The sequence below is a fragment of the Narcine bancroftii genome, chromosome 4, assembly GCF_036971445.1.
Source record: "Narcine bancroftii isolate sNarBan1 chromosome 4, sNarBan1.hap1, whole genome shotgun sequence".
NCBI lineage: Eukaryota > Metazoa > Chordata > Chondrichthyes > Torpediniformes > Narcinidae > Narcine > Narcine bancroftii.
The window spans coordinates 302,281,410-302,304,191 of NC_091472.1; the positions used below are offsets into that span (position 1 = coordinate 302,281,410).

The window sequence follows — 22,782 nt, forward strand, 5'->3', positions numbered from 1 at the left end:
CATCGCCTTCCCAAGATCGTATTATATGGCGAGCTCTCCACTGGCCACCGTGACAGAGGTGCACCAAAGAAAAGGTACAAGGACTGCCTAAAGAAATCTCTTGGTGCCTGCCACATTGACCACCGCCAGTGGGCTGATAACGCCTCAAACCGTGCATCTTGGCGCCTCACAGTTTGGCGGGCAGCAACCTCCTTTGAAGAAGACCGCAGAGCCCACCTCACTGACAAAAGGCAAAGGAGGAAAAACCCAACACCCAACCCCAACCAACCAATTTTCCCTTGCAACCGCTGCAATCGTGTCTGCCTGTCCCGCATCGGACTTGTCAGCCACAAACGAGCCTGCAGCTGACGTGGACTTTTTACCCCCTCCATAAATCTTCGTCCGCGAAGCCAAGCCAAAGATTATATATATATATATATATATATATATATATATATATAATATATATATATAATATAATATATATTTATATATATATATATATATATATATATATATATATAAGTAAGCTTTGCAACAAATAAATCCTGACCATTGGAAGAAAAATTCCACTTGACCCAAGGAGAGTAAAACTTTAAGGATCAATGATCAATTAACAGGGACCAGCTAAGTTAAATATGATGAGAAATCTTTTTCCTCTATGTTAATGGAGAATCTGAGACTTCTTTCTTCATTCTTTTAACTAGTCCTAACCAATTGCTTTTCAAAAATTTAATTTCCTGAAGTATTTTGTGGATGATAGATTACATTATTCAATAACTTAGAGATGACGGGAAGATAGAAATATTTCACGACCTTGTCTGGCAATTGCTTTATTGATTCATTAATTGAACAATTATTTGAACTAAATCAGTTGTTCTCAACCTTTTTCTTTCCACTCACATATCACTTTAAGTAATCCCTATGCCATCGATGCTCTGTGATTATCCTTGGAATTATAAAGAGAAAATATCTGGAATACTTATCATTTATCAGGCAGCAAGTGCGGAGAGAAAAATAGTTATTTCTCCACCGATACTGACCAACTTGGGTGTTTCAAATATTCAGAAGTGAAACATGAAAATCTGCAAGTAAAAATACAATGCTGGAGAATCTCAGCAGGTCAAACAGTGTACTTCCGATAAAAAAGATAAAGATACGCTCAAGGTACGCGTTTCCAGTATTTCCTCTTTTTGCTTAAGATATCCAGTAGCTGCAGCTTCTTGCTTTTCATTTCTTGTTTGTGGGCCTGTTTAATCATTTGAAAGATGATCTGTGAAAATGATCCATACTATTTATGTAGACAGAATGCAAGGCCAACTGAATTAAACACCAACCTCAACAGTGAGCGCAAATGAATGCAAAGCTATATGACAGTCTGTCTGTGCTCCAGTAATTGGAATTTTGTGCAAAACAATTTTGAAGACTTCGCATATTTCTATCTGAACATAAGCCACCGCTCAAAACTGCACCAATGTGGGCAGTGATGAAAATATTGTTTTCGGTGGGTACTCTTCTGACACTGGGCCTAAAGCATTGCTGGAATAAAGTAGAGGGAAATTGAAACCACCTCTGTACTAAATCACTAATTCCAACTGGTGTGTGTCGCTCAGCTGGTAGCAACACAGACATGATTGTTTTATTTAAATCAGCTGCTAGGAAATCTTTTTATTGTTCAAACTACTACTGCTCCTGGTTCTTGTGTTATGAGCCCAGAGGACCCATAAACCCAGCAGCAATAAATATTCACCAAGACAAATGGTTACTTAAACAAAAGTTGTTTTTAATTATCTTTAACCATGAAAACAGAATCAAACTTTTACTTATCTATTATTAACTTAACTTAACCCCCTTCTAATTTTAAGCACACGTGCATGTAATGTGCGTGTAAGTTCAGAAAATTATTTGGTTCACAGTTCAATCTCACTTCTCATTCCTCCAAGTTCACTCATTGCAGGCAATTCTTATACTATGCACAGAATTTAACATTTATAAAGTTCACCAGGCTTTGGTGCTTGAAAGGTAAATGGTTACTGCTCAGGAAGGTTTTTGTCGGTTTTCAGAGAGAGATGTGTAGTTCAGGACATCCACAACTGATGTACTTCCATCAGTCACCTCAGTATCTTGCTGATGAAACTTGCTCCTTCGGGGTTCTCCAGATGATAACCTTTCTTTCAGGTCACCTCAGAGTTCCTTTTTGTTTCTCTTATTCCAGGTGAAATATTAGACAGCCAGTCCTCTCCTCTTGCATGAACCACAAGGGCCATGTTCCAAACTGGGGCTTCTTGCCAGCTTGTCCTGTTCCAGTCCCAGCTGCTCTGCTGGTTGTAACACTGTCAAGTGATGTTTTTTTTCTCTCTCTCTTACACACACACATAGACACGAGACTGGAAGAAAGCCTGTTTGACTCTCTCTGCTTGGAAAACCACATGTACCTCTGACAACAGCAAAACTCTCCTCAGACATTCTCTTCCATCTGTTGCTTTGGTAAACAACAATCCATTAGTGAAGTCTCTGGAGCACTCTTCATTGTGGTGTGAGAAGCCACTATGTCTGGCATAGCTCCAGTATTTCTAATAAGATCTGTTTTAAAGTGTTTGCATGTGACCTATCCTTTCCCAATTTATCTCCCCAAAACATTTCTATATACTCTATCACACTGTTCTCAGTAATTATTATTCTGGGTAAAAAAAAATACTTATTCTCATTTCATGCACACCATTTGACAACTCAATGCCATTAGTATTACTAGTGGCCCTTGTGTGCTTGTACTAGTGGCCCTTGTGTGCTTGTACTAGTGGCCCTTGTGTGCTTGTACTAGTGGCCTTTGTGGTTCATGCAAGAGGAGAGGACTGGCTGTCTAATGTTTCACCTGGAATAAGAGAAAACTAAGATGGGAATGTGGAATATAACAGGACTCACATGGAGGTAGTCTTCATCCTTGAGTATGGAGAGGGGTGCATTTACAACCCATTGTTTTGAGATTCTGCTTCAAAGTACCCTTACTCTAACGATGGTATGAGACATTTTGTTGATGCCAGGACTAAAATATATGCTGATGCATGCCATTTTAAGAGTGCCCAATGTAAAATCTATCATTGTACAGGTTACACTTGAGGCAGAAGTATGCTGTCTGTAATTGGATCGCACTTCTTTATTGGCTTCCCAGGGTACATGGTGAACAATTTTCAAAGCTTGTCATTTTTTTCCAGAAGGACACGAGCAAGCAACCTTTTTGCTAAAATCTAGCTGATTTGCCATGGAGTCCATTTACTGGGGGGAGGGGGGGTGTGGTTATGGGATGTCTTTTCATCATTCCTTTAGTGAGTGGAATTTAGGATGGTACAGTGGCATAGCTGGTAGAGCTGCTGTCTTACACCTCCCTACAACCATCTGGGTGCTCTGAATCAAAGAAAGCCAGGCCATCAAGTTATCACCTGATTGGGCACAGGTCGTAATTCTTATTAGGTGACAGGTTGTGCAGCAGACCTGGCATGCAGGAGTTGGATGAGTAGTTGGTGTGTTCAACTGACCTTTCCGCTGCTGGAAAGAACTTTGTCTTACAGTTCCATGTGATTTTCTTAATTAGCTATGATATACAACTACTTGCAAACAAGGAATGCAAGGGGATGAAGACACTTCATGAAAGGACAGTGACTGTCGATCACCAGGGTATGATTTCCGAGTGTTTATCCAGAAGCATTTCAGCTGTACGTTCTTCCAATCCTGACTTCACTTATACTGCAACACCACTGTATCATCGATACATCACAAGACTGTTGCAAGCCTGTAGTCTGGTTCTTTTTTTTTTGTCATTCATCATTGAATATATTTATTATTACTGCAGTGGGAAAAAAAATAAATGTCATTTGTTCCAAAATAGGCAAAAGATACCAATCTTTCAACAATTTTTCCTGCAATTGTTCTTGATGGCCAACATACAATCCTGTTTGCTCATTACCTAACCTAGCATTCCTATAAATAGGTTTCTCCAAGAGTATGGCTAGAAAGGTAGAAAGCTGTTGAGTGTTCTTTGACAATAAAATAAAAGCCGAGAAAATCCTGAAAATATGCAGCAACTTTGGGCATCTGTGGAGAGAGAAAGAGAATTGATGTTTTAAGCTGAAGATGAAGAATGTTTGTAATAAAGTAGAGGACAAGAGAAATCTAATGAGGCAAAACACTGAGGAGAAAATGTGTTGGAACTGTGGGATATAAAATATTGCAATGCTTAATAAGCTTTGGCCATCTTCACTCAACGTGCTTCATCCCCTTTTATTTTCATTGGTCTTTGATTTCCACCCTATCAAAGGCATTCCTTTTTGTTCAAATTTGTATTTGTATTCAAATTCCACCATTATGAACCAAGGGTGTTACACCTGAAACACAAGTTCCCTTTCTCTTTGCTGCCTTACTTGCTGACTGTTTCCAGCATTTTCCATTTTTATTATTCATTTCTAGCATCTGGAGATTTTAATTTTAATTTTCTCAAACCACACTGGGATATTAACTTCAGGTCACTTTCAGGACGTGGAAAGCACTAATAGTCTCCGACTCTGCAGGCACCCAGTTCCACTAATACAGATAAAGGTAACCATGGGCATTCTGCTGCTTAACTCTTCCATCAGTCACTTAAAATTCTAGTTGGTGCTGTTTTTGTGGCTTAAGTATGTATGTTTATAATAATTATAACTGGTTAAGTACTTCACTACAGTATTTCCAAAGCAATATAATGCTATATTAACTTGTTCAACAATCCCAATGCACCATAACTACTGATATTGCTCGTATTATCTTTAATCTAAAATTAATGCAAACTTGGCAAACCACTGATTGTAACATTTTGGTGTCTGCAGAACAACTGAAAACCTTAAACTTTTACAACTTTGTTTCCAAAGCACGCGGGTGAGCTGCTGTGAAAGTTGAGTGAAGATTGTCTATCACGCTGGACAGAGTTCTTCTATTCATCAAATTTGTCTTCCTTGCCATGTTATATAGATTTCTCAATGTGCTCTTCACAATGCCTGAAGAGAAAATTCTCTGTGCCTCGAGCAGCCACACATGTTCTCACTGTTATCTTGCCACTGCACCAACTATATCATCCTTCATCAATGACCAATTCCTTCAATGCTCTTTTGAATCCGCTGCTGCAAAATAATAAGTGATGTATTCCAAACATTCAGACAGTAGTGAATGTTTGGAATTCTCTAACCAGGGAAGTGGTTGAGGCTGCCTCATTAAACATATTTAAAATTCGGTTAGATCAATTTTTACATGATAGAGGAATTAGGGGATATGGGGAGAAGGCAGGTAGGTGGAGTTAGGTCATAAATTAGATCAGCCATGATCGTATTGAATGGCGGAGCAGGCTCGATGGGCCATTTTTGGCCTATTCCTGTTCCTACTTCCTATGTTCCAGTGATTTCCACTTGCAGTATTTAACCCCCTGCCCTTTCTCCTGAACACATTACCTTTAATACTCTAGGTGAAAACCACTCACTGACAGTATCCAACCTTTTAAGATATTGTACTCAATTTTAAGATGCAGATTGAGAAGCAAGACATTTTCCTGCCACTTGATATAAGGGAGAACATTGTTCCAGTAGCATGCCACTAGTCTCAGTCAACTCTCTCTCTCATGCCTACAGTTTCCAGCACACTCCACAGGGAGAGGTTGTCTCCGCAGCCTTGGCTGCCGCTTCCGTTAACTTCCTTAGTGGGTAATATCTGACCAATCTATAAGAATAACGATGATCGCTTTATTGTATGTTTAGAGAAAGGGAATCTTAGGATCAGAGTTTTAATGTAGACTGCAAAATGTAGGAAATGAAGACAGAAAAACTGAGCAGAGTTCAGTGATTGCATGAATGTGCGCGTGCGCACAGACACGGTATTTTGTGAGTCGAGTGATTCAAAATGTGAGCAGGGAATAAATGATAAGTGCTCAATATATTTAGACAACTTCTGAGAGAATTAAACTTGTTTTAGTTTTAAACCTTTTGTATTCTTTCACCTAAGCTCCTTTTGTTTATCTTTTTCCCTCTGTCCCCAAGGAATGTGTAGCCTGGGACAGGGCCCTTCAGTGTACATCGTCAAGACAATTTCTTTGATCTTGGACATTTTCCCTTTAACTGCAGAGCATATGCACCACCAGTTGTGCCATCTGAAATGCATTCTTTTGTTGTACTCTCGAGCATGTTACCTTTGCAAAGATGGCTATCTGCCGACTACAAATTTAAATTCTAAACGGATTTCACAGGATTTCACTGATGAATGGTCCTTAATGTTCACAAAATTAGCACAAACACAGCAAAGTCAAACAATTGCCTAATGATGGAACTGCCTTTTGAAATTAATTATTTTGTACTGGCTTTCTGATTCTGTGAAAGGCAGCAAAAGCTGAGTAAATTCACATTAAACCCCCATGGAGATGTACATGTGTGTGACTCACTTTTGCATCTAAATTAAACTTGTAACAGCAAATATGTGGCATTAATTTTGGCTTGTAACATTACTGATGTGTCACTCTGTGAAGAACTATTATTAGTGAATGACTCTATTTCCATTAATTATGGGGATAAAGGTGAACTTTCAACTGTAGATTCATGAAACTCTATCCTCCATACCAATGCTTACTGCAGATGGTTGAGCTTTGCTTTGTCTGGTTATCTAGTGACAGAATGCACGGAGATGAACTCTTGTGCTTTCTTACTTTGTGACTAAAACACAGAAGGGATTTGAATTGTATCCATCCAAGCTTAATTTTTTAATCAATAAGCTAAGAGAATATCTTCCATTTATTTACAAGATAAAATATAATGAAAATAGCAGCATTCTTATAGGTGCTACGTCAGAATATTTAAAAAAATAGATTATATGTCTTGTTCTGTGCAGTAATTTTGTTCTTGAAGCACACCTACAACATTTTATGTTTGTCTGTTAAGTGTTATTTTTCCATGCAATTAAGATGTATTGAGGAGCTTTCCAATTCAGGAAAAAAGCATGAGTCTCAAAGAAGAACATTTTCCAGAAAAAGGTCAAATTCAAGTGTTTTACATCAGGATCTTAACTCAGCCAGTACTGAGAACATAATATCAGAGTGCACCTTAACTTTATTAAAGGGTAGGCTAGTTATACTTCATATCATTCAGCAATTTTGAAATAAAGTGCCTGGGACTGTTGCCGAGGAATGCGGTAGAAGCAACTTTTTAAGGAGGCCCTTAGCCAGATGCATGAGCAGCCAGGAAACAGAGGGAAATGTGCAAGGTTATTTGCTGCTTCAGTTGGCGTTATGATCAGCATACACATCATGTCTGGTAGGGACGACTCCGCAATGTTCTGCGGGTTGCTGTGAAGTATTGAAATAGTTTCACCAGTCATTTATATCTAACAAATAGCAAAATTTGTGTTTCATTTAATTCCTTAAACAAAAAAAAGAGAAAGGACTTGTATTTTTATAGCCCCTTACCAATTTAGAAGATTATTCTTAATTTGGGAAATTTCCAAATTTAAAAAAAAAACATAGATCAAGCATAGAGTTAAGAAGCAGGGTTGTTAGTAACATAAAGCATTGAACGGTAATGATGAATCATTTTTATAATGGTTTTAAACTGTATTTTCTGCTAATATTACTGTACCAGAGATAATTTACCCTTTGCAGTTCTGTTTATTTGGCAGCCTGTACAATGAAACATTAATTGACTACATAATTATCAGCTAACAGAAGGTAGGAACAAAAAACCTTTCAAAGCTGCGAACCTGCTGATTTTAGGTTTTTTATCACCCATTGGCAGGGCTAATTTCTTTAAATTAGTCCAACTTTTGTTTTCACTTTCTCAGTTGACATGTATTGTCTGCCTGATTTCCAGCACTCCTGGTAAGGGCTCAGGCCTGACATCTTGACTGCCTTTTACTTTCTCTGGATGTTGTGTGACCTGCTGAATTTCTCCAGAACCTTTGTATACTGCCCTATGGATCTATGGATTTTCTTGAATACCACTCACCCTTGCAAATGTGTTGAGAGGGTACAAATTTTATGTGAATTAATTAATATCAAGATCCCAGTGTGAATAACTCACTTTGGGAGTTCACTACCTTCTTGCCCAAAGTGAGTGCATTCAGTAGGCAAAGAGATCTGATTGATTGGGTGAAGGGTGAATAATTTCAGTAAGGAGGCATTTAGATCCTGATAAGATGTATGTGGTGGTTGCGGTGGGGGGGGGGGGGTGGGGGGAGGAGGAGGGGAAGAACAGTTTCTCAGTTGATCATGTGGTTAGCTGCAAATATTACTTGGAATTAGGGGATATGGGGAGAAGGCAGGTAGGTGGAGTTAGGTCATAAATTAGATCAGCCATGATCTTATTGAATGGCGGAGCAGGCTCGATGGGCCATTTTTGGCCGACTCCTGTTCCTACTTCCTATGTTCCTATGTAATTGCTGTCAGCTGAGATTGGAAATTCACAATCAATGTTTTCTTTTGCTTATGTACAGTGTATGCATGTCAGCATCATGAAGGGCTTGAATTTTGGCAAATTGTGGAGTCTCACTAAAGTGGAAAAGAGGTGACCTGGAGGAATTTAAATGTAAAAACAAACTATCAAAATAACCTGTGTATGGTAACCCAAATCTTAAGTTTAAAGTCAGGGTGGGGAGAAAAAATAGTGTAACTAACTTTACAGAAAGGCAGAAGAGGAATTGTGGTAGATGATGCACCTGTAGGAAATTGTGAGAACAATAGAAATGTTTCCCCTTTCTTAAGAGTTATATTCTAAATTATAATCTTGACAACGAAACTAAATTTGATACCTTAAAATCATATTATTACTTGTTATATTTAAGAATGATTGATAGATTGTTGAAAATGCTGATGTTTTGTTGAAATATCTGCAGCAAGTGTCTGCAACAAAGAAGTTCAGCTCAGAGTTGATGAACTGGAGTCGAAGCTTTGAGCACGAAGATGTATGAGGGAGAGGACGTGTTACTATTCACCCAGTTGCCCATGAGACAGATACCTCTTTTGTTAAATACAGTAGGTGTGGTCAGTGGACAGGAGGGTGTGTCTAACAATGAAACCAGAGCAGGGATCCAGACGACAGCATTTGAGGTGTTTCCATTTGCTCACGTCCAACAAATGTGAGATCTTTGCAGAGAAAGGACTGTATAGAAAACGGCAAATTCAACACTGTACAATGGTGTGGAAGGATGGAAACAGGCATTCGAGTCTGGGAAATGAATGAGAATTTAGTTTTCAGGATAGAGTAGCGAGGTAGATAAGTTATTTTTCTGTGGATGAGAGCGAAGTCTCTAGGGCTGTGTTATCTGCCCATCTCTTCAAAGCTAGAGAACTACTTGAACAACTTCAAGGTGCCATTCTCTCATTGAGAGTTGTGAATCTTTTCCCCAATAATCTATGGAGACTTCTTTTGACTATATTCATGGCTGAGAGAAATTTTTACATGACAGGAGAGTCAAGAATTTGATGATTGGACAACCATGTCTACTAGAATCCCTGCAAAGGCTGAGGACCCTGTGATATCTGTCTCTGAGGATGACGTCAGAACATCATTCAAGAGTGTGAACCCTCACAAGGCATTAGGCCTTGATGCCAAACCTGGCAGGGTACTGAAAATCTGTGCCAACCAGCTGGCTGGAGTGTTCAGACATTTTCAGTCTCTCATTACTGTAGTCAGGGGTTCCCACCTGCTTTAAAAAGACTTCAATTATCCCAGTGCCCAAGAAGACCGAGTGAGCCACCTCAATGACTATCGCCTAGTAGCAATAACATCTACTCTGATAAAATGCTTTGAGGGGTTGGTCATGGCCAGATTTAACATGTACCTAAGAAAAGATCTGGACTCATTGCAATTTGCCTATCGTCACGGGTGGTCCACAGCAGATGCAATATCACTGGCTCTCCACTCAGCTCTCGATCACCTCGAGAACAGCAACTCAAGCACACAGCTGCTCTTCATTGACTACTTCTCAGCCTTCAACACCCTTATTCCCTCAGTGCTGGGCAAGAAGCTACAAACCCTGGGCCTCTGCACCCTCTTCTGAAACTGTATCCTTGACTCCCTCATCAGAAGACCACAGTCAGTATGAATCGGAAACAATGTCTCCTCCTAATGACTATCAACACAGGGGCACACCAAGGATGTGTGCTTAGCCCACTGCTCTACTCATTATACACCCATGATGTGTGGCCAGGCACAATTTCAATGCTGACTACAAATTTGCCAATGACACCATGGTTGTCGGCAGAATCACAAATGGCAGTGAGGAGGTGTACAGGAAGGAGAGAGATCAGCTCATTGAGTGGTGTCGCACCAACAATCTTGCACTCAATGTTAGCAAAACTAAGGAGATGATTATGGACTTAAGACCGTGAGCCAGTCCTCATCAGTAGTGGAGAGGGTCAAGAACTTAAAATTCCTGGGTGTCAGATTCAGATACACACATGACATCATTATGCAACCCTGAGATTCCTTTTTCCTGTAGGCACAGCGGAATTACCACTAATTGGTTAGTACAAATAATAAACTGTACTCAGTGCAAAACATGTAAACAAACTGTGCAATGCAGAGAAAACAAAAAGAAAATCAATAAAGTGCACAAGTAAGATCATTAAATGAGTTTCTGATTGAGTTTATTGCTGAGGAGTCTGATGGTGGAGGGGTGGTAGCTGTTCCGGAACCTGGTGGGGCGAGTTTTGTGGCTGGGTGATTTATGGACTCAGGAACTTGAACTTGGACCCCTCTTGACCTTCATCCCATTATTGTGAACATCTATTCCAGGGTGGAACAATCAACCCTCTGGAATGTGTAGCCATAGCTGGGGGTTAAATAATGGAAGACCTTGCCAGGAACAACCCTTGGATGAGTACAGTATGACCTCGGCTTCCAGATACTTGCAGATTAAATTCTGAGATCAAGTTATTTTTTCAGTTTCTAGGTAGAATGAGTCAATGCAATTGTAAAGCCATAGTTAGCATTATTTGGTGGTATAGTTGTACTCTTGAAACTATCAAGTTTTTAGCTAATGCATGGTTAATTGTAAAATAGAAGAACATTACCTAGCCGGTATTTGAAACTTCTATAGATCAAAATAAATAGCTTTCAGGCCATTGAAGTCCTAAAGCTTATCCAAATGCTTGATTAACCTTGATTGATTTGTGCATACTTTCCTGTGTTTATGGACTCTATTAAATTAATGGAACAATTAATGGAACATCTAACTAAAAGCGTGAAAAAAATTCCAATCCAATGGTTCTGAGCACAGCGTGATTCAAATCATTTAACAACTAAATCCAATCTATAACATTTCCAGACAGGCAGTTTAGCAAGACCAATCTTGGTTTATAAAAAAAAAAATAAGTACATGAGCATTTGTTGGATGTTTCTCCTAATTATCAATCTTATAAGGAAAGAATTGAGGAAACTACAATACCGATTGCTTAGAAGATCCTTTCTGCTGTTAGTTGACTTACGAGAGGAAATTATCCAACTGTCTCCTCCTGTTCATTTCAACAAAAATTTTGACAGGTGGATGAAAAACAAAAATATGCAGATGCTGGAAATATGAAACAAGAACTGAAAATCTGGAAATATTCCGCAAGTCAAAAACGGTTAATACTTGGGGGTCAATTATATTTCTTGAGGTGAAAGGTTCTGATGAAAGATCATCAGTCTGAAACATTATGTGCTTCTGACTTGCCGAGTGTTTCCTGAATTTTTTTGCTTTCAGTTTTAAACTATTATTTCCCCCCCCAACCCCCCACCCCCCCCCCCCACCCTGTGGCTACAGGGTGTAGCATTAATGATTCCAGAAGGTCTTGAGGAACAGTATTTTGCTGGATTCCACTAAAGTTATCCAGCCATCTAAAATTCAAAATCACTGCAAACCTTTTTGATACTTTTCTCTGAATCATTAAGCTCGTATAGAGTTAAATAAATAGAAAGCATCAGAATGAATTCTTCAGTGGTAAGCTTCACTGTGAGCCCACACCTTCTACCCCTCCATTCACGGCTCCAACAAGTCCTTCCAAGTGAAACAATATTTATGAATCAGGGGTCATCTGCGGCATTTGCTCCTCCCATTGTAGCCTCCTTTACATTGCAGAGACTGGAAGCAGACTGGGAGATTGCTTCATTGAGAACTCTGCCCCCTGTAATAGTAGGGGCCTCCCACTGGCCACCCATTTCAATTCCAAACGCCATTCCCACCCTGACATGTCTATTCATGGTCTCGTGTACTACCAAACCAGAGTACCTGCAAATTAGAAGAGCAACACCTAATATTCTGCCTGGGCACTCTTCAACCAGACGGTATTAACATTGTCTTTCGAGTTTCTGTTTAAAAGCCTCTCCCATTTCTGTCCCTTTCCCTATCCCTCTGTCTCTTTCCTCCAGCTCCCACCCCCATTCCTTCCTTCTCCATTCAGAGAGCTAGCCCCTCCTTGTGATAGTACAGATTCTATCACCAATGTACAGATGGTAGTGTAGGATGACTGTGATTGGCTGAGGGTGTAGCCACACCTACTGGCAGGTCTTAAAGGATTGCTCCTAGCCAGACCAGGTCATTCTAGACTGGTCGACCTACTTGTGATATGCTCCAGTCTTTTAGTTAATAAAAGCCTTGGTTTGGATCAACAAGTCTTTGGTTCTTTCGACGCGCATTACACTCCTCACATCATTTCTCAGCTTTTTTCTCCTTTACCCTCCCATCTTTATCACCTATGACCTCTTACCTGTTGGCCTACACTCCTCCCTCATCTTCTTTCCTCCTCCCACCATTTTATTCAGGCACCTGCCTGCTTTTTGCTCATACCTTGACAAACGGCTCGGGTCAGTCACACTTTACTTTCTATAGGTTACCTGCTAAATTTCTCAGCTCTTTTGGTCTATTCTTGGCTACAGAGAGGCAGTGTCATTTAGTACATGTATTTAGGTGACATTTAAGAATCTGAAAATGATCTCTTAATCCAAGTGTGCAGCTTTAATGATTGATGTGATTCAATTTGAAGCAACAGTGTCTCAAATGATCTTCTGAAAATTCCATTTGTCCATTGTAAAAATAATTCTTAAGAATTTTATTGGATAAAAAAATTTAATGAATTAAGTTCAACTTAATCTTCAACTACCACTCTCAATATTCCTTTGAATAAATCTTAAACATCAGGACTCATGAAGATAAATTAGAAATGTTTTTGTTTTAACATGAAGCCCCGATTTTAAACCTGTCATGTTCACACTGTGTCTGTTGGGCTCCCTTTTCGCATTCCTTCTGATACATATAAAATTTTTGCTTCCCATGTGATATTTTGAAATCAACACCTTTTGGGGAATTTATATTTCCGTTATTTCCCCATGTAATCAGCGCTCCCATGATCTAAAATGTCATGAAAATTCTACACCATGTATTCAGCCAGATTTTTGGCGAGTGGATACATGGCACTCAATCTCAACCAGCTTTCAATACTCCACCCTGTGCACACTGTCACTGTTCAGAATGATGGCCTGTATTTGCTAAAAATACTGTAATTATCTTCCCATTATAATGTCCCATCTTAGGTCAGCAGTAACTTGCAAGTTTCTATTTTTATCGCGCTGAGTGGGAGGTAGTAGTGTACAGTGCTGGAAGAAGCAAGTCATCCAAAATAGTAGCTGTATCAATACACCCACATATGAATGTCAAGAACCTTACAAAAATGCATTTTGTTTTAATAGACTTTAGTTTTATTAATTTGGTTTTTAGAATAGAAATGTTAATATTTGATTGCTTCAAGTTATTTTGTTTTTGTCGATTTTCTTCAAGGACACCGGGAGGCTGTAAAAAGTTAAAATGGGATTCCAGACAGAATAAGTTTGTTCTCAATAGGCTTGGCTTATAAATGGAATTTAACTTGTATTGATAAGTATACAGTACACCTAGCTATCTGCCAGCCCTTCTCACCCACACTCAACCCCAAAAATTAATAGCAAGTAGTTCATAAGAATGTTACAGAATGCTGTAGGTTCAGGGCATATGATATTGTGTTCTATTCTGGACTTGCAATTTAATTATTTTAACTGTTTACAATTTAATTGACTTTTTAAAATTCATTTTGATTTTAGTTTTCCCACCTTTATTTTTTCCAGACACCAGTTACTGAAAATCAAGTCCTTCTGAACCTTATAAAAACAATTGCTAAGGTAGTGGGGAATTACAGGAGTAATTCAACCACACCTTAAAATTAATATGTTTAAAGTCTTCTTAAAGCAAAAGAGAATTGCCGAAAATGTGCAAGGCTGGAAAGCAAATGTATTTCAGCCTTTTTTTTAAAAAAAACACTCAGATGAGATATATACAATTTTTACTTCACTCAAAGATAACAGGCCACCAAAAGAATCAAGGAATGGTTTTGTATTATGTAGAAGTAATAATCAGAATGGGTTGAATTTACAGTTCCATATTGATGCCAGGATTTAATCCTGTTTCTTTGACAAAATCCTGGGGTTTGGTCCTGTCATCTTCTGTCCTTTGGACTCCTTAAGGAATCCAGTGGGGTCATGCAACTTCTACAGATGCCCCATCTCTCAGGACAGGAAGCCTGTCTGCTTCAGGAAAATGCTGGTGTAAGTAAATTCCAATAAATGGGAAAAACCAACATTGGAAGACAAAATGTCCCCATTTAATTGTTTCAAATTATTTTTAAGTATTTGCTTTGGACTATTAAATATTTTTGATAGGTGCCTTTGAATGTTAACCATTCCGTTTTTACAGTCAGTGATTATGAGGAGGAGTTTCACTAGCTGTCAAATCCATTCTGTATGGGGAGCTTATGCTCACAGCACTCTGCAACATTGAAGAACTGAGCTCCCTGTGAAAGGCTGCTCTCAAGGCCCAGGTGGATAAAACTCCAAAGCCCTGGACTGGAGACTCACTTTACTTCTGCAGAAAATCTGCTTCCGTTTACTGGCTGTTCAGCATGGACACATGTCCTGTGACAAATTGGCTTGTTTGGACAAGCTGTTGGCAGCACAGAATAATTTGGTCTTTTTAACTGGTAGCATTTATTTTGGCCGTCTGTCATCTATTGCTGAACAGAATATTAAACCAAAATTCTGTACCTCCTGTCAAGTTTCTCCCTCTGACTCCTGTCTTCTCACTTGGCTAATTATATATGATTAACTTAGGGGCTAGTAGAATCGATTGATATTTGTTTGTTACATTTGCTCACTCATTTGTCTGCTTATGGTGGATCATATGTACAAGAGGCTTTCAAAAACTGGGATGTATACTCAGAATATAATTTCTTCATTGATCCCTTACTTACGCTACCTATTCATTTCCAGACCGTTCACAAGAGCCTGCCTCAGCAAACTTTCAACAAATCCATGTATAGCCATGTTAGGGCTCACTTCTAGGCAGCCCACATCTGATGTTTTTAACCATTAATGGAATATTGTGAAAGTGCTTTATTCTAAGCCATTTTAGCACACAGACTACCTGTGGAAACAGACAATTTTCAATGCTTGTCTGAGTGTGTACACTTGCATTTCCAATAAACTAAATCAAAGTTCAAATTTATTTGTCAGAGTGATGGAAGACATCATGCACAACCCAGAGATTTCTTTTCCTGCAGCCCAGGTAGAATTTCTACCTATCGGTAACTGTAAACTGTACTCAAATGAAATGTATCTATATAAAAGAGAGAAATGTGAACTCAGAAAGAAAAAATGAACTGTGCAATATAAAAAAAATAAATATTCAGTAATAAATCGTGTAAAAAGTAAGAGACCTAAAATGAGTTTCTGAGTTGGTTGTTTAGGAGTCTGATGGTTGATTGGTAGTAACTGTTCCTGAGCCTGATAGTCTGAGACTTGTGGCACCTAGAACTCTTTCCTGATGGCAGCATCAAGAGCAGAGCATGCCCTGGGTGGTGTGGATCCTTGATGATGTCTGCTGCTCTTTGACGGCAGAGATCCATATAGGTGTTCATGATGGTGGAGAGAGTTCTGCGCTCAGAGGTGTTGGTGCTTGCGTATCAGGCGGTGATGCAGCTGGTCAGCACAATTTCCACTACAAATCTGTAGAAATTTGCCAAGGATTTTCTACAAACTCCTGTGGAATTAGAGGTGCTGGCATGCTTTCTTCACAATGACATTAATATGTTAGCTCAAGGAAAGATCCTCTGAGAGAAATCATGGCTTCCGATTTGAACAGTTTTCAGTGTGTGGCTTTTGGAACAGATTGCACCCTAAACAAAATCACTCTCTCAAAAAGTGCAATCATAAACTTGTGGGTCATCAAATTTTATTTTCACAATAAATATACATATATATAAAATCTTTAAATATTTCAAAAATGGCTCATGTACACATTAAGGAGACACATCTGAATGCAGTCGGAAACCCTGCTGCCAGGTCCAGCTGAACGTTTCCAGCATTTCCTGGTTGTATTTCATATTTCTACAGGGTTATTTATTTTTTTATTGATACAGAACAGTTAAATTTCCAGTTAGGAATTTTTCAGTAGAAGTGGAAATGTTAGATTTTAAACAAGTACTGAGTTGGGGAGAGGCATGGAAGGAACAAAAGAACAGTGATGGGGGCAGGGGGGATAAGTGCTAATGGAGACATAAAAATTAAGGCTCATGATTACATTCCAGGGTAACCCAAAGAATATGAATTTTCTAGTGTGAATGAAAACCTGAGCAGGTCAGAGAACCTCTGTGGAAAGAGTAAAAGTAACAATGTTTCCAGTTCAGAATGAAGAAAAGATTGGAGTTTTCAATTAGGAACATCTTTTCCCAGTTCTGAATTTAGAATATGATTGCTGTTTTTAACAGTAATGTAAAGGATAATCTCTTTCAACTGAGATTGTCTGACTTGCTGTTCTTTTAAACATTTTCTTCTTTTATATATCAACTTTGACTCATCAGTCAGTTCCACTCGACTTCTAGGTCAGTTCCCTGCAGGTTCCAGTTCCATTCTTCTGACTTGAATATAAAAAATCTAGGCCGATGTTCTGAGAGAGTGCCGCATTGTTAATAGTGTTGCCTTTTGGATGAAACTATATTTCAACATTGTCCCCTTCTGCAATCAACACCAAGCTTAATGATCTCATACAATTAATTGGTTTTCAAGCCTATATTTGTTCAACATTAATGTAAACTGAGTTTCAAGTTATTATCACATTGCTGTTTGCAGGGGGGCGGTACATAATGTGTCTGCTGCATTTCCAGCATTAAAACCAAACTTCAAAGAGATCCATTTGCTTCAATGCTTTTTGATATTACTGAAACCAATCTGAAACTTCTTGTATAAACTTGAATTTATACTCAAGACTCCTTTTCTTTAGAAACTACTTGCTGTTATTCAAATCATAGTTACTTCACTATTTAAAACAAAAAGGTATTGTTCCTATGTACCATCTTAAATGTAAGATATTTAAATTTATTTGGAATGAATTGATTGCTTGAATCTTCTACTTTGTACCTAGGTTCCATCTCAAAAAGTTCTTAGAGCGGGAAAGATTTTACGAAATGCAATACTGTCTCAGGCACCTCACATGATAAGGGATCGGAAATACCACCTGAAAACATACAAGTGAGTACAGTGCAGCCATTTTGTAACACGTATTTTGGTAATTCTCTTAAATATTGCATTCCTTTATAGAAGTCTTTCCACTTGAAGTTAGAAATCTATTTAAAACCAATGTCAGAGTAGGAATGTAATGGAGCAACAGTTCCTCGTCGTTTCAGGTTTTTTTGCCCAATGTTCCTTTCAGTCACATGGTTGCAGGAAGTCGGGCTCTGATTGGTGCTTTCTAGGAAGTGAGCAAATCTTTGTGATCTCTTTTCAAAGACTGGTTAATATTTGATCTGCTCGCTGACTTGACTACAAGCTAAGGGAAGGCACCAAAACTGGGTCTAAAGAAGAAAGAAATAATTTTAAACAAAGAGAAACTGATTTCCTCTTTGTTGAGATCACTCTTCTCTTCCTCCTAGCTCCCTCTATTATTTCCATCCCCCCGCCCCCACCTTATTCTCTGTGACCTGTGAGCTTGCATTTCTTTACTGCTCAACTGCTCAACCTTTTTATTCTCCTGCCCTCTTCCCAATCCTGCTGAAGGGTTTTGGCCTGAAACAATGACTGTCCTATTGCCTTCTGGGATGCTGCCTGACTCCCTGAGTTCCTCCAACATTTTCCAGTCTTCCAGCATCTGCAGTCTTTCTTGTTTGAGTTTAGTAGAAGATATCTTTTGTTTATTGAACCTTCTCAATGGTCTGTGTGTCATTTGCAGATCATGTTTGTCCATGTGGTGTAACAAGTTTCTACATAAATTTAACATAATTCTAGTATTAATTATCTGTTGAAGTAAACCTTGGTGTTATTTGTTTAATTGGTATGCTAGCCTCTTTTGCTAGGTTTGAATAAACATGTTTGAATACCTGGATCAAAATTTATCCTTGTTTCCCTTATTTTATCTCAGCTTCCCACCCAGTCTTTCCTAATATTCTTTCTGTATCATTTGTTCTGTGGCTTTCTCAGTTTCATTGATTTTTCTTTTCTCTCCTGCATAATTTCATCCTCTTTACTCCTTCCTCTGCTCCATCTTGCATCCAGTGCCTCAAACCATCTCCCATAAACTCCATTTGTTATTGACAGAGTACACAGGTTGTTTGGAAAGATATTTAGAAATCACATGTACCAGATGAGAAATTGAAACATGGTCATCACTGGGGAGAAGTTATTTTGAATGAAGTTGTCTACACTAATATAAGAAATTTTAGGGTTTGATGGTTGGGCTGGCAGAGGGTAAGTGGCGCCACTCTCTATTTGCTGGACCTAAATGAAATAACTTAAACCATATCTTCAATCCCAGAGCAGAGGGGTGGGAACCAAAGTGAAAGAGACAGAGGAAGAGGCAGTTGGCTCACAAGTAGGGATAGCTGGTAGGGTTTGTGTGGAAAGACTGACAGGGAAAAATTTCAGTCATTGGGATGAGTTGCAATGCAACAGGGACACAGAATCAAAAAAGCAACAAATGCAGAGCTAAAGGTTTTGTATTTAAATGCACGCAGCATAAGAAATAAAGTGATGACCTTGTAGTTCAGCCTGCAGATGAACAGGCATGATGTTGTGGCTATCACAGAGTCGTGGCTAAAGGATGGATGTCATGAGGAGCTGAATGTCCAAGGATTCAATGTATTGAAAGGATAGGCAGGAAAGCAGAGGTGATGATGTGGCTCTGTTGATAAGGAACAGCATTAAATCATTATAAAGAGGTGACATAGGATCAGAAGATGTAGAATCATTATGGGTTGCGTCAAGAAATGGTAAGGGTAAAAAGTCACTGTTGGCAGTTGTATACAAAACTCCAAATTACTGCAGCAAATAGAGAAAGTGCATCAGAAGGGCAAAATTATGGAGGTCATGGGGGATTTTAACATCCAAGTAGATTGGGAAAACCAGGTTTGGACTGGATCTCAAGAGGGAGAATTTGTAGAATGCCTGTAATATGGCCTCTTAGAGCAGATTTAGGACCTTTTGGCGTGAGCAATTTGGCACGGCCAATTTGGCACAGCCCAATTTGGTGCAGACCCATTTAGGTGCAGAACTATTTTGGTGAATATTCAGACTCAGTTAAAAGCATTAATGAAAGCAAGATGGGAATTGATTTTACTTTATTATGTTTACATGGAACTTTAAAAAAAAGTTTATTCTCTGAAGTAAAAATGTTAGATAGTGATAAGTTAATTATGAAAAATCTAAAATATGACCTTTATTCAAAATTATGGTCTATCCCCTCTTAAATACTCAACCTAATTTCTCCCACTAAATCTTCTTATGAGTGTTTGTATTCGAGCGTCAGCTTCCCTGAATTTCTTTAATTTCAACGGAATATCATACACTGCTTCAAGATGCTCGTGGTAAATGGCCCTTCCTCTCTGAACTTTCTGTAAACTGTCAATAAATTTCCAAATAACTGGATGTTCCACTTCAAGTTCCCATTGTAATCTCCTGTGAGCAGCTTCTGCATGATGGTTTGTTCTGTCCTCATTGTTTAAAGTTCTTTCATTTCAACTGGAAAAAGCGGTGGATGCCTACCATTTCCTCTGCGTAATCTTCCACCTACATAGTAATCCTTGAACCAGTCCAGCAGCGGTTGCAGTTCATCTGGAAACGCATCAGCCAAATGTTCAATCGCTTCATCAATGTTTTCAGTCAGAATAAATGCAAGACCAATTATCATTTTAGCTCTCAAAGAAAACTCCGAGTCAATGTTATACCTGCTCAAGTGTCCCAGCCTGAAAGAAGTTTTCTCATATTTTGAGCCAGGGTGAAAAAAAATCCCCTGATTTTTGCAGAAGGAAAATGCTGCTGTAAACTTTTGAAATTTGCAAGTTCAAAGTCACAGTTGATAATATCAGGGTGGCATTCGGGCTGTATTTCCAGAACCATTTCAAATAATTGTTCTTCATTATATTCATCAACAGAATATGTTTTAAAGCTATCTGGAATTCCAAGTTCTTCTAAATTTCTTGGATTTACTGGGTAAGGAGCAATTTCTTCCCTTGTCCCTACGGACCATTTTCTTCAGGGCTCTGTTGTTAGGCATCGTTCCTTGGCAAGCTTCAGACAAATTCTCTGGGCACTCATTAATCACGTGCGCAGTTCCCTCAACAGTTTCAGCAGCTCGTCCTTTTATCTCTTTCCACCTTCGCTGCCGAAGCTGCATGCGAATGTTCATTAATTTGTTTCACTAGTTCACCATTTCTTATGGGAATTCGAGCTTTGCAAATGTCCTTCCTTTCACATCTCCAAAACTTGGTTATCTTATCAGCAGATAAGCTGCCGATATATATATAGCCATCGTATGAGTACTTTTCCTTTCCACGTTTTGTCAAAGTTGTTGAGGGCATTTTAATGCGTGTGTAATAGTTACTTGACACTACTTATTTATTCGTTTTGCGCCAAAATGGGTCTGCACCAAAGTGGGCTGCGCCCAACCGGCCGCGCCAAATCGCTTTCCCCAGAACGACTGCACTGAATGGTCCCATTCCATCTTAGAGCTGCTTGTTGATTAGCCCACTAGGAGATCGACTGTACTGGATTGGGTGTTGTGTAATCACCAGAGGTGATTAGAGACCTTAGAGTAAAGGTACCATTGGGGATCAGAGATCACAATATGATTGAGTTCAATTTGAGGTTTTACTAAATTCAGAAATGTCAGTAAAGGGAATTCCAGTGACATGAGAGAGAGAAACTGGTCAAAGTAGATAGGAAGGGGGCACTAATAGAGAAGGCAGCTGAACAGAAATGGATGGAGTTCTGCAAGAAATGAGGAAGGTGCAGGGTAAGTACATACCAAAAAAAAGGAAATATTCAAAAATGTCACAACTGTGGCTGAAAAGGGAAGTCAAAGCCAACATAAAAGCAAAAGAGAGGGAAAACAAGGAAGCAAAAATTAGTGGAAGAAAGAGGATTGGGAAGTTTTTAAAAACTTGCAGAGATAACTAAAAAATTCCTAAGGAGAGAAACAATGAAGCTAGCAAATAATATCAAACCAATAAAGCTTCTTTAATTATATAAAGAGTGAAAGAGAGGTGAGAGAAGGTCTCTGGTCACTAGAAAATGATGCTAGAGAAATAATAATGAGTCAAGAAGATGGCAAAGGAACTAAATGAGTATTTTGCATCAGTGGAAGGCATGACCAGTGCATCAGATGTTGAAGGGTATCAGGAAAGGGAAGTGAGTGCAGTTACTATTTCAAGGAAGAAGGTGCTCAGAAAGTTGTATGGTCTAAGAATGACTGAGTCTATTTGACCAGATGGATTGCACCCTTGGGTTCTGAAAGAAGTTGCGGTAGTGATTGTGGAGGCATTGGTGATGACCTTTCAGAAATCAGTGGATTCTGGTATGGTGCCGGAGGTCTGAAAAATTGCAAATGTCACCCCATTATTCAAGAAGAGGGGGAGGCAGCCGAAAAGAAATTATAGACGTCAGTGGCTGGGAAGATGTTGGAGTCCATTTTCAAGAATTAGTTTACAGAGTCTCTGTGTCTGTCATTAATTCTCTGGGTAAACTCAAATTGGGAGTTAGATTCCTCAACTATATTTTCGGCACAGTTACAACATATTTTGGCGATGAGGTTGAAGAAAAATGTCAATAACGATGGAACAGCACAAGGCTGTCCTCAAACCACAGCAAGAGACCTTTGAACTGATACAAGCGAAGCTAATGGACCAGCTGGCTCAAAAATGTCCGTTCGAGCTTCAATCCTTGAGGAAGGTGAGCCTGCAGTTAAAATAAGTTCTGCAGACGTTTTAATGAACTCTATCTCTGAGTTTAATTGTGACAGAGTCATGCACTTTTGAAACTTGGTACAGAAGTATGAAGACTTGTTTTCAGTCAACTTTTCCAAGTTCAGTGAGGTATGGAAGATTAGGCTGCTGTTGACGAAGTTAGGCACTCGATAACTCGAGCGCTACATAAACTTTATTCTGCCAAAACTTGCCCGGGAGCTCAGTTTCAGGGAAACACTTGATGTAATGGCAGAAATATTTGGTGAACAAACATCACTGTTCAACATTCAGTAACAGAGTTTAAAAATGGCCAAGAAAGATACAGAAGATTGTGTGCCATTTACGAGTATGGTAAATTGACAGTGCGAGTGTTTTGAACACTCCATGCTGACTGAAGACCAGTTCAAGTGTCTAGGCTTTGTTGTGGCAATGCAGTTGCACCAAGATGCAGACCTCAGAACATTGTTGCTGGTGAAGATTGAGCAGGAGTCTGACATGACGCTTCGAAAATT

At 39.0% G+C, this 22,782-nt stretch overlaps 1 protein-coding gene across 1 annotated transcript in view; it reads left to right on the top strand.

Annotated features, from left to right (window-relative positions):
* rapgef4a (Rap guanine nucleotide exchange factor 4a) overlaps positions 1–22,782 on the top strand; it is a 269,780-nt gene that overhangs the window by 182,482 nt on the left and 64,516 nt on the right. The window contains exon 7 of the mRNA XM_069935742.1: positions 17,461–17,567. Within this exon, the coding sequence (XP_069791843.1) occupies positions 17,461–17,567 (107 nt within the window). The remainder of the gene's footprint in view (positions 1–17,460; positions 17,568–22,782) is intronic.